This window comes from Neofelis nebulosa, chromosome 17, assembly GCF_028018385.1.
Source record: "Neofelis nebulosa isolate mNeoNeb1 chromosome 17, mNeoNeb1.pri, whole genome shotgun sequence".
NCBI classification, from domain to species: Eukaryota; Metazoa; Chordata; class Mammalia; order Carnivora; family Felidae; genus Neofelis; species Neofelis nebulosa.
Window position 1 is genome coordinate 4768583 of NC_080798.1, and position 13777 is coordinate 4782359.

Below are 13777 nucleotides of genomic sequence, written 5' to 3' on the forward strand. Positions count from 1 at the left end.
TTTACCCAGAATAAACCCAGAAATGAAAGGCACCTTGGTGGCAAATGCTTCCTAATTTAAACCATATTATGAAGATGGAGACATAGGAAGGCACTGGGCTCACCTCATCCCGCTGATCACTTAGATTCCACCCACACCTGCCTAAATAACCCAGAAAGCCACCAGAAGACTAGCAGAATGGCCTCTTCAGACCCAAGCATAGACAAGAGGCCCACAGAAGAGGAGAGGAAGGGTAGAGAGGCAGTGCACATTACACGGACTGGCAAGAGGGAGCCTGGGCAGTGGAGGGGCAGCCCGCCGGGCAAGGCAGAGCCCCCGAAGTCTGGCTTGCAAAAGCAGAGGGGCTGGACTCCATGAGTTCTGACAGCCAATGGGACTTAACATCTGGAATGTTAAAAGTCAACAGCTCTGCTCTCAGGGAGCAGTAGGGCAAGAGGACACTGGAAGGGAGTGTTGTTGAGCCCCAGAAGACAGAGCTCAGTCGGCAGAGGAACAAAGGCACTGGCAAGTGCCATCTCCCTCTCCCATCCCGCAGTAATTCCAAAGGGAACCACTTCCCCTCACTGAACTTGCTTGCACTGTGCAAACACCCAATGCTGTGCTTGTGTGGGTCCATGCTCCTAGGGTCCTGCCTCCCTTTGGTGCTTCAGGACCCCTCCCGCAGGGGACCACCCAAGGCAAAGTGAGCTAAGCCTGCACCTCCCGCCCCTGTGCACCTTGCAGATCCACCCCAGCTAATAGGCCAGATCCCATCAAAGCAGCACCACAAGCCTGACAGTGTGCAAGTAACCCAGACAGGGTCACACCACTCCACAGTGAGTCCTACCCCTGGGAGAGGGGAAGATAAGGTACACACCAGTCTGACTGTGGCCCCAGCAGTGGGCTGGGGACACACATCATGTCTGATTATGGCCCTGCCCACCAACACAAGTTACTCTGGACAGCACAGGGGAAGTGCCCTGCAGTTTGGAGCTACACGGACTACCCAAAATGATGAAACGAAAGAATTCCCCTCAAAAGAAACTCCAGGAACTAGCGACAGGTAACGAATTGATCAAACACTAAGCAATATTACGGAACAAGAATTTAGAATAATAGTCATAAAATTAGTCACTGGGCTTGAAAAAAGCATAGAGGACAGCAAGAATCTATTGCTACAGAGATCAAGGGACTAAGAAATAGTCATGAGGAGCTAAAAAATGCTATAAATGAGGTGCAAAAGAAAATGGAGGTGGCCGTAGCACAGATTGAAGGGGCAGAGGAGAGAACAGGTGAATTAGAAGATAAAATTATGGGAAAAGAGGAAGCTGAGAAAAAGACAGAGAGAGAGAGAGAGAGAGAGCGATGTCAATTTCTTACTTGAGGAAGCTGAGAAAAAGACAGAGAGAGAGAGAGAGAGAGAGCGAGCAAGCAATTTCTTACTTAATACATCCCCAAAGGCAAGGGAATTAAAAGCAAAAATGAACTATTGGGACCTCATGAAGATAAAAAGCTTCTGCACCGCAAAGGAAACAATCAACAAAACTAAAAGGCAACCAACGGAATGGGAAAAGATATTTGCAAATGACATAATCAGACAAAGGGCTAGTATCCAAAATCTATAAAGAACTCACCAAGCTCCATGCCTGAAAAACAAAAAAATCCACTGAAGAAATGGGCAGAAAACATGAATAGATACTTCTCTAAAGAAGACATCCAGATGGCCAACAGGCACATGAAAAGATGCTCAATGTTGTTCCTCATCAGGAAAATACAAATCAAAACCACACTCAGATATCACCTCACGCCAGTCAGAGTGGCCAAAATGAACAAATCAGGAGACTATAGATGCTGGAGAGAATGTGGAGAAACGGGAACCCTCTTGCACTGTTGGTGGGAATGCAAACTGGTGCATCCGCTCTGGAATACAGTGTGGAGGTTCCTTAAAAAATTAAAAATAGCGCTACCCTATGACCTAGCAATAGAACTGCCTGGAATTTACCTAAGGGATACAGGAGTGCTGATGCATAGGGGCACTTGTACCCCAATGTTTATAGCAGCACTCTCAACAATAGCCAAATTATGGAAAGAGCCTAAATGTCCATCAACTGATGAATGGATAAAGAAATTGTGGTTTATATACACAATGGAGTACTACGTGGCAATGAGAAAGAATGAAATACGGCCTTTTGTAGCAACGTGGATGGAACTGGAGAGTGTTATGCTATGTGAAATAAGTCATACGGAGAAAGACAGATACCATATGTTTCCACTCTTATGTGGATCCTGAGAAAATTAACAGAAGTCCTTGGGAGAGGGGAAGAAAAAAAAAGAGGTTAGAGAGGGAGACAGCCAAGGTATAAGAGACTGTTAAAAACTGAGAACAAACTGAGAGTTGAGGGGTGGTAGGAGGGAGAGGAGGGTGGGTGATGGGTATTGAGGAGGGCATCTTTTGGGACGAGCACTGAGTGTTGTATGGAAACCAATTTGACAATAAATTTAATAATAAAAAAATAAAATAATAAAAGGATCGGTCTTCTAAAAAATAAAAATTAAAAAAATAAACCATATTACGAAGCCATAGTTATCAACATAACATCCTTCAGACATAATGAGAGGCATAGAATAACGGACAAGTGTTGGTGAGCTAGACCTGACTTCTCCAATGTTAATGTTTATGACAATGAACTGAAGATCTCATTAAATTCATATTGTGACTTGGATTTCTGGCTGAGGTGTGAGTTTCCATATTTCACTCAAATTGCAAGTGACACTAACATAGTCATTTCAAGAGACATGATTTTAATTCCAAAAGAAAACAAAAAGGGAAAAAAGAAAAAAAAAGGAACAAATCATGATGACTTTGAAATTTAAGATTATTGTGGAAAGTACAAATTGTAACCTTGGGAACAACAACCACAATTTTTCTTGAACATTTCTTACACAATACAAACCATTCTAACACTTTTTCTTAAATTCCCCCATGAATCCATGGTGACCGATGAGAACATGAGATGTGATTTTCATCTTTCACAAGAATATCTTGGAAAAACTGTAGTCCTAGTGGAGCTTGAGTTTTAGCTCAGATTGTCTGACTTTGAATTTGTCTAATGGAACACACTGACCATTATACAGAGGAAACCCTAAAAGAAGGTTCAGAGTAGGTTCCAAAGTGAAAGAGGTAACACAAACACGACTGAACCACAGACTCATCAACCAAAAGAGCAGAGCAAGGATACAACACAAAATATGAAAATTACAAATCAAATAAAAAAAACCAAATGTGATATAATTAAACTGTTTTGGTCACTGAAACCAAAAAATGTTTTCAGGGGCTTAAAACATACAGATCTATTTGTGGTGGAAGCTTTTTGTGTTCCCCCAACACACCACAGAGACCAACACTCACATTGATATAACCCACAGTTATTGTTTGTGAATTCCCTAGGGTTTTCAAAGTTCTTGCCCCATTGATCTTTTCTGCTGAATCATATTTTACATATTTAAGACAGTTGCGTATATATGATGCATATTTTTTTTTCTAGAGCAACAGAAAGGTGATAAGGAGCCGTCCATCTGTGACATGAGTATAGAATCCAATGGAAACTTTCAGCAGCAAGGCCTGACTGATTTACAATTTCCACTTCCTACACTAGTATCTCCAGCACACAGGAGAGCTTTAATTTTCTAAAGAGACTAAAAACAACATGACTCACAGAAGCGAATTTCCAGCTTCAATGAGGTGATTTATGCACATCTTTCAGTAAATCCTCCCAAGGAATTTAACGTTACATGGGAAAAAAAAAATATTAACCTATCATGGAGGGATCTTGCAGAGAGCACAGAGAAAATGAAATACAGAGACCCATAATGATTCACAGTTGTGTCAGGTACCTAGCATTCTTGAAAGGACATATAATAACAGCTGGGAAATACATGTCCAGAGCAGCAAGTAAGTAAATCACAATCTAAAAGTGAATATGCAAACATGTTGACAGGAACCCTAGTCCTCCTGCTGACTGATGTCCTAACTTTTTTCTCTCAAGGATGATGTTCTTGTATTCCCTCCTGAGAGTGCCCAGAGCAAGGTACCTCTCCATACAAATGTTATTCATCCAGTAAGGTAGAAGAGGGACAGGCAGAGTCCCCTACCTCATTTATCTCTAGGAAAGAACAATAAAAACGTGAATCCTTTCGAGGTGGTAGAAAAAGAGAGGGAAGAGGCACACCTCAAGTGGGAACCAACAGGTTGAATCAAGTGTCCACAAAATCCAGCTTGAGTTCATTCATGGGCACTAAGTGTGTTTACAAAATGAAACAAAACCACACAATACTTCTATAATCGGAAGCACACTGACTCTCCTAGGCTGTAGAACGTATGCCCCAGGTAAAATTCCAGGCCTGCATCACAGGAAATGAACAGTTTCAAAGGATGCTTAAACACGGGGAAGAGGACAAAATAGGTGAGCCTAAGGCCCTTCTCTCTCCTCTTTTCATTCAAGCTGCCTCCACCCTTGCATGGAGAACTTGGTCAACCACTTTTATTTCTCCTCCTTCTAGTCACCATTCCAAACATATTCTTGGGAATAGTTGCCTCTTTTACCCATAATGCAGGTACAACTGCTTCTGATTGCAAAGTTGCATTTCTTAGTTCGGCGCCCATCGATTCCATAGCCTTTAAGAATATCAAGTTTTCCCTGTCCTTTTAGTAACTCCCACAGCTTCATGCTACAGGATGTCTTGTGTTTTCAACTCAGGTTTCTTCCCAAAATCTGGCTAAAATGAGCATGGACATAAAGTTTAGTTGCACTTTGGTATTTTCCCAAAAGAATTCACTTATACAGAACAGCCTTCAGAAGACATGTGCCCATTATTACAGGCACTTTAGGAGAGTAGAGATGAGACAGAGCACACGTCAGGGCAAGCAGTTTGAGAAGCTCTCAAAGAAATTACTGTTCTTCATGTATCTCCTGGGCTGCTCAGCCAATTAGGACTCCAGACTCCTCTAGATGCTCCTATTCACTTTTCCACTCAGCTACGCACACTCTCCTCTCTCCCATGTCCTACCTGTCCTCCAGCAATTTACCTTTACCTCCATTTTGATAAAGAGAAATTAGCCTTCCTAAGTCTGCATGAACACCTAGGAGGAGCATGATTTGGAGAGTAAGTTAGCTTTCATTATAGACAACTTCTTAACAAAATGGTTTAACCTATACATGTACATGTGGATTGTTATCTACTTTGCTTTCTCTTTTTTCTCTTCAAGTATACTTGACTCACAATGTTACATCAGTTCGATGTACAACTTTGTCATTTGACAGATCTACAGGGTTAATTATGCTCACCACAAGCGAGCTACCATCTGTCATCATACACTGCTGTTATAATACCACTGAATGTATCCCCTGTGTTGTATCTTTTATCACCATGACTTATTGATTCCCTAACTGGAAGCCTATCCTTCGCTATCCCATTTACCCATTTTGCCCATTCTCCCTCCCTGTTCCACCATGGTAACCAGATGTTTCTGCTTTTGTTGTCCTTTCTTGCCATTTGTAACAATGTACATAGACCTAGAATGTATTCTGCTATGAAACATAAGTCAAAGAATGAATAGTATGTGATATCACATAAATGTACTAATAAATAACAAAACAAATGCACAAACAAGAGGAGAAGCCAACACATGAATATCTACTTTGTTTGATAAAGACCATGGATACTCTCAAGACCTATAAAAATTGCATGATTCCACACATTCCATAAGGTAACAAGCTGGTCTGTAACTATTTTCCAAACCTGGCTGAAGATAGGAGACTCCTAGATCAAGATCTAAGAATTGTATGGCTCATGACAGCAAACACCATAAACATCTTGATCACTCTAATATCACCTGTCAGCCCCCCACCCCCAACTCCTACAGGTAGATGCTGCACATACCATGGGTTTGTGAGACCCTGGGCATAGGAAAACCTGGTATCTTCAAGGAATATCTAGCTCCTTCCAACCAGGTACCATAGAGCTAATCTGAATGCTCTGGAAATCACCCAAAATGCACATTGTAGCACAAGGGATACACTCCTAACCACTCTATAAACATACGAAAATTTGTGCATCCAAAATCATGGCAGACATCTTTTTATCCAAAAGCTATCACTGTGGTTTAGATTCCTTTAGAGACAGTGATGAATTAGTTGTCTATACTCGTGTTTGGCACTAAAGTCTGTAGAACTTAACCTACACTCAGTAAAGAGAGAGATAATGGGAAACAGCTATCAGCTTGCCAATATTTTACATATGCTATATTCTGTAACATGAAATTATTGCTATTGCCAAGACCCTGCAGGCCATTCTGCTATGGAAATAGAGGAATAAGCATTCATGTCAGCAAGGAGGCACCTTGTACGTTTTTGAGTTCAAAACTGATATTGAGAATGTAGTCTCGTGAGATTTGTAATCACTACTAGAGGCAGAAAAAGATAGAGAACTAACAGAAGTCTCTTCCAAGAGGACACTGATGTTAATCCATGTAAAGAAATGACTTGTTCAAGCAAATGAAGACAGCATGCTAGAACATTTTCAGAATACACTGCAATTTGTTAGCCACGTTGGAGGAAAAAAAAATAAAGATAGAAAATCTCTGTCCGTACACAAACCACCTAACACGGTTATTTTGAATACATTTCTGATTGAAATTGGAAAGATAATGATATGCTTTGAAAAAGAAAAATATTTGTGCCTGTGGTCTCTACATGAGAGGATTTCTAAAAAAGATTTAAAAAAACCCACTAGCCATCAAAAGGAATTATAGAGGACCAACATTTATGTTTCTTGATCTCAGTGGCTTACAGATATGTGATCAGTTTGCGAAATTCCATTGAGATGTTCCTTTATGATCTGCACATGTGACTTCATTGAAAACAACAAACTCCTCATCAAAAAATAGAAGTCAATAGATAAGTATCATTGTACACACAGTGACACATTAAAATTAAATGTAGAAAGTAATGTCACACCGTGATTAGATTTTAAAGGCTTGCTTCAAAAAAGGGATGTTTTTATTTCTACCTAAAGCAATATGTTGCTGAGTATACCATGCCCACAGAAACAGAATGATACGTAGATCTATTTTCTGAATATGAATACAGGAAAACACAACAAATAATAAGAAGTAGATAAGGTGTAAGGAAAAAACAAACATGGTAAATCCAAACCCCAATATCTTCAGTAGAATATGAAACATAAATAAACAATATGTTCCTGGTAACACAAAACTTTGCTTGAAGATACTACATTGAAAATTTCCTAGAACTATACCTAAAAGAGGATGATAAAATTGGAAAAATAAACAAAAAACAAAACAAAACGTAGTCATAACCAATCAAACATATAGCAAGGCAATATATCATATAGAATAATCTTTAAAAGGAAGGAGTTTGTCCCTGTAGTATTACTGTTATTTTTCAATATCAAGTTACACTCTTTCAATGTTCTATTACATGGATAACAAACAATTTTCGTGTATGTGTGCATATTTATACACACACATACATTTGCATTAAGCATACAAATATAAATACATGTATATAGGGAAACCTTTCTTTTCTTAGCTCATAAGACATAAAAACATTCATCACAAAGGAGTGACATCACAAAAACGGTGACAGAGCTAGTTCCCACTCAGTACCTCTCAGAGTAAGCTCAGCTGCCAACTATTCACATTAGACATCACTGGGGAAATCTCAATACCCCAAAATAACAGGTGTTGAAAAGGAATTCTTGTCCTTCCATTGAACCAATGCGAAATGTGAGTAGAACATGCTACCCTACTTTATTTTATTGGTTTCTACAACTGATAGATATCCTCTTCCTAATCAGGTCCGAATGGGTGTAAGGACAGCCCAGGCTGTGAAACATCATAGGGACATCTAGCCTAAAAACTGGGTAGGCTGTTTAGAGCAGAAATATGCTCAGTGCCGGTGACTGGTAACCAGCTTCCCTAGGAATCAGTGCTCTGAACATGGTTCAGAGCATAGACTAGACTCAACACAGGGCTGAGTGGATGTGAGGAAGGTCTCTGCCAGCTGTGGGTCAGGATCCTTGGAAGGTCACCCATCAACAATGGATGAGACCTATGTTGGGCTTATATACCTCGGATGCCTGTGCTTTGAGGAGCTACCCACATGCCTTGCTGGTTCTGACTATTAGTGTCCAGTAGCCTTTGCATCTTTAACACCAACTCTGTCATGTGACATCTTCAAGCAATGCCCACAATGTTCCCCTCTCCATCAACCTCCACAAAACTGGGCCTGGGAAAGTGCAGTTATCTATGGCATCCAACAGCATCTGCTCCACAGTACCACTAGAAAATTGTTTAATCATGAGTAAAGAATCTGACATCCCTCAATCCCAGAAAACCACCAGGCTGGTTCCCAAGTTCCCTTCTAGGTCACATTTGTTCATCACAAGAATTGTCCTATGATCTTGCAGTGATCAAAGGGAGCTTCTTGTCAGAGCTTTCATCACATTTCAGGGGTTTTCCATATTTGTTTTTGTAGGATCTATCTTCCTCTCAAAGCATACTATCCTAATGTTTTATCTGTCCTCATAACTCTCTCCATACCAATTGCCTGAAGAAATCCTGTAGACAATTGATTGTTTTCCTGTTCCTTCCATTTAAGTGGTGATAAGATTGTACTGAAATATTAGAGATGGGTCAATTGATCCAATTAGCAACCATTTCCCATTATATTAAAAAATTCTAGAGGTGCCTGGGTGGTTCAGTCAGTTTAGCACCTGACTTCAGCTCAGGTCATGATCTCATGGTTTGTGAGTTTGAGCCCTGCATCAGGTTCTGTGCTGACAGTGAAAATCCTGCTTAGGGTTCTCTCTCTTTCCCTACTCTGTCCCTTCTCCATTCTCTCTTTTTGTCTCCCTAAGATGACAAAATAAACTTAAAATTTTTTGAAAACTATAAGCTACTAAGAAACAAGAAGAGCCTGCATGGATTTCATGTCAGGGAGAGGATCTATCTAACACAGGAAAGAAAAGTTGTGATGGCTACATCATTGGAATGGAGACGAGGAGACAGACAAACCAGAGCAGATTTGGAAAGAAAATGAGTAAAATTTATCCTTCTATAATTCAGAGTCACTTGTGCAGCCTAGGTCAGATGTCCTTCCCCATAAGAAGAATTTATGCCAATGCTTCAGCCTAGATGTTTTTTTTAACCTCTTATCTTGGGCTGCATCATCACTCTTAACAGAATACTGTTTTCTTCCTATATTTAGAACATCTACTAAGCCCTCAGCACTGTGCATATTTGTTTCCTTCAAATAAAGGTGAACACAACCCATGGCTCATGAATCTCCAAGTTTTCACCTCATCAAATTTTTTCACAAAAGTGAATATCTTGGATGAGGTCACTCCCAAGAAGGGAAAGGAATAGTAACTAAAGAAATCTTATTCAGTGTTCCTCTCCCATTGAGTAGGAAGGAAATGTATCAAATAAATTACATGGAATTTAATATACTCCCTGTAGAATTACTCCATATTCAAATTAACATTTGAACACCATGTCATTTCATGCAAGAGAATCTTAAAATCCCTGAGCTACTCATAGAAGCAAAAGTTCATGAACATTGGAACGTGGAAATAGAATACATTCTACAAGAATATTAACCAGGTACACAAGAGAGGATTTGCATGGGGAGATTCTCAAACCAAGATATGCAGAGATTTAGGAGACATAAATTCATCACCAAAAATGTAGAGAAGTATTCCTGTTTTTATAAATCCATAACATTTTTGGTTGTCAGGAAATTATCAGTTTTGAGATTTAAATAATCCTCATTTCAACAAATATTCCCATTCCTTCTGAAGATCTTGGTTTGCATACATACGCATTCTTCTTCCTTATTAGTACTGTTATTCCAAAATCCATCTTTAGCTTAACATAATATATTGCATTCTGTGCATTTCAAAACTGTGAAAATCTGGGTTCAATATGCTCACAAAAACTACACTAAAAAAAAAAAACAGAACAAAACACATAGGTTAAGACTTCAAATAGTGACCAAGAATCTGTAGAGAGGTCTTAGATTTGTAGTGAATTTGTTTAATTAGCAGTTGTTAAGTAGAACCGCTGAGCATTATTTTGTGAGCCAAGGATCAATAAACAAAAAAGAAACAATTTACTACTCATAGGCCATGGTGGATGTGTACAATGTCATGAGGGGCAAGATGTAGAGGTTAAGGTTGAGTGCAGGCAGAGAGAATGTCAGGAACTGGGCAGATGCCTTTTTGGGGGTGCATGGTTGGAGGACAGTGGAGCTCCTGGGCTAAGTCTAGAATGTACAGTTAACCTCAAAATCAGTGGAGAATGGCAGATGCTCTCTGCAGGGGTCCTCTCCAAAGGATGTGCAAGGTGAATGAATATACTCAGAGTGGACACTCTTATACAAATGATGATTAGAGAATTCCTATCAGGAGCTTCTGTTTGCTTGTGACTGTGGGGCTCTTATCTAGTGAGTTTGCTACTGGGTGGAGCTAGAGTCAGTTCAAACCCACCCCCTGCAGCCAGCCTGTTTATACAAAATGGACTGCAAGGCAGAAGTATCAGGAAATTGTTCGGCTACATTCTCAATAATACTCTTATATGATCGTTATTAAAAGCTCCTAATGCCCCATCACTTACAAAAAGGAAGGTAGAATATGTAAACTTTGGGAAAATTAAGTTCAAATAATTTGAGGTTTAAGGCCACTGGGCAAAGAGATCATTCGTGATAGCATCCCACTGCTTAAACAAGTACCAGTGACTCTTGAATAATGCAGGGGTTCAGTGTACCCACCACCCACGCAGTTGAAAGTCCGTGTACAAGTTTGACTCCCCAACACATCAATTTAATAGCCTACCACTGAGAAGAAAAGTAGTCAATTAAAATATACTTCACATTTTATAGGTGTTCATTATGGTTTTCCTACCATCAAGGAAACTCATCAAAAGAAAATATTAGGGAAATCAAAAGGAAAAGTACATACATTTATACTACTGTACTATAAATAAATCTTCCTGTAAGTTGGACTCACACAGTTCAAACCCATGTTGTACAAGGGTCAAGTGTACTTTGTGTTCCTGTTTACCTGCAACCTTGATGAAGATGGGGCAGGCTAAGGTTGCAGCAGGACACCACTTCTTTCATTATAAATCAGAGTTAACATATTAAAATCCATTCCGGCTCATTAATGAGCATATATTAATTTCAAATGTACTCTTAAGAAACCACTGCAAAATCACTGTATGATCCTTGGTCAAAATGCACATTAAAGTCTTTCAAGAACCATTCTTTTTCCCCATATGTATTGATTTGTGAGTTGTACTTTCCATGATGTTCGAATTAAGGCTAATTATTGAGTAAAAGTAGATTGATAATCATCTTTCATCCCTTTACAGAAGACTTAGCTATACTTTCCTCAGATATCTGAAAATCTCTTTATTTGAACTACATAATTAATATTCTTCTATTATAATAAACGCTATTATAAAGATACACTCAGATATTTATGAGCTGCTACTGTATTTTTTCTATACACTGACTGGCAAAACATTTAAATTCAGAATGTTTCTGTCTCACTTGAATGCAAAGAACAATGCCCTGAACACTTCTTGGTGACTGATATCATTGTTATATATCAATCCCAAAAAGCATCCCCATGTAGATTTCCTTCACATGTAGTACCTAACAGTGTTCTTTATCTTTTATTTTTTTTTTCTTTTGTTACCATTTGCTTCAGGTACCGTTTTTTTTTTTATAAAGTTTATTGTCAAATTGGTTTCCATACAACACCCAGTGCTCATCCCAAAAGGTGCCTTCCTCAATACCCATCACCCACCCTACCACCCCCCCATCAACCCTCAGTTTGTTCTCAGTTTTTAAGAGTCTCTTATGCTTTGGCTCTCTCCCACTCTAATCTCTCTTTTTTTTTTTCCTTCCCATCCCCCATGGACTTCTGTTAAGTTTCTCAGGATCCACATAAGAGTGAAACCATATGGTATCTGTCTTTCTCTGTATGGCTTATTTCACTTAGCATCACCCTCTCCAGTTCCATCCACGTTGCTACAAAGGGCCATATTTCATGCTTTCTCATTGCCACGTAGTACTCCATTGTGTATATAAACCACAGTTTCTTTATCCATTCATCAGTTGATGGACATTTAGGCTCTTTCCATAATTTGGCTATTGTTGAGAGTGCTGCTATAAACATTGGGGTACAAGTGCCCCTATGCATCAGTACTCCTGTATCCCTTGAGTAAATTCCAGACAGTGCTATTGCTGGGTTATAGGGTAGGTCTATTTATAATTTTTTTAGGAAACTCCACACTGTATTCCAGTGTGGCTGCACCAATTTGCATTCCCACCAACAGTTCAAGAGGGTTTCCATTTCTCCACATCCTCTCCAGCATCTATAGTCTCCTGATTTCTTCATTTTGGCCACTCTGACTGGTGTGAGGTGATATCTGAGTGTGGTTTTGATTTGTGTTTCCCTGATGAGGAGCGACGTTGAACATCTTTTCATGTGCCTGTTGGCCATCCGGATGTCTTCTTTAGAGAAGTGTCTATTCAAGTTTTCTGCCCATTTACTCACTGGATTGTTTTTTGGGTGTGGAGTTTGGTGAGCACTTTATAGATTTTGGATACTAGCCCTTTGTCCGATATGTCATTTGTAAATATCTTTTCCCATTCTGTTGGTTGCCTTTTAGTTTTGTTGGTTGTTTCCTTTGCTATGCAGAAGCTTCTTATCTTCATAAGGTCCCAGTAGTTCATTTTAGCTTTTAATTCCCTTGCATTTGGGGATGTGTCAAGGAAGAAATTGCTGTGGCTGAGGTCAGAGAGGTCTTTTCCTGCTTTCTCCTCTAGGGTTTTGATGGTTGCCTGTGTCACATTCAGGTCCTTTATCCATTTTGAGTTTATTTTTGTGAATGGTGTGAGAAAGTGGTCTAGTTTCAACCTTCTGCATGTTGTTGTCCAGTTCTCCCAGCACCATTTGTTAAAGAGACTGTCTTTTTTCCATTGGATGTTCTTTCCTGCTTTGTCAAAGATGAGTTGGCCATACGTTTGTGGGTCTAGTTCTGGGGTTTCTATTCTATTCCATTGGTCTATGTGTCTGTTTTTGTGCCAATACCATGCTGTCTTGATGATGACAGCTTTGTAGTAGAGGCTAAAGTCTGGGATTGTGATGCCTCCTGCTTTGGTCTTCTTCTTCAAAATTACTTTGGCTATTTGGGGCCTTTTGTGGTTCCATATGAATTTTAGGATTGCTTGTTCTAGCTTCGAGAAGAATGCTGGTGCAATTTTGATTGGGAGTGCATTGAATGTGTAGATAGCTTTGGGTAGTATTGACATTTTGACAATATTTATTCTTCCAATCCATGAGCAGGGAATGTCTTTCCATTTCTTTATATCTTCTTCAATTTCCTTCATAAGCTTTCTATAGTTTTCAGCATACAGATCTTTTACATCTTTGGTTAGATTTATTTCTAGGTATTTTATGCTTCTTGGTGCAATTGTGAATGGGATCAGTTTCTTTGTCTTTCTGTTGCTTCATTGTTAGTGTATAAGAATGCAACTGATTTCTGTACATTGATTTTGTATCCTGCAACTTTGCTGAATTCATGTATCAGTTCTAGCAGACTTTTGGGGGAATCTATTGGATTTTTCATGTATAATATCATGTCATCTGCAAAAAGTGAAAAGTTAACTTCATCTTTGCCAATTTTGATGCCTTTGATTTCCTTTTG

The 13777-nt window shown here is 39.4% G+C and overlaps 1 protein-coding gene across 1 annotated transcript in view; it reads left to right on the forward strand.

The window, feature by feature from the left end:
* The first annotated feature begins 7337 nt into the window (after positions 1–7337).
* LOC131499839 (zinc finger protein 345-like) overlaps positions 7338–13777 on the forward strand; it is a 55103-nt gene continuing 48663 nt past the window's right edge. The window contains 1 exon segment of the mRNA XM_058708271.1: positions 7338–7786. Coding sequence (XP_058564254.1) covers positions 7778–7786 — 9 coding nt within the window. The 5' untranslated portion in view covers positions 7338–7777.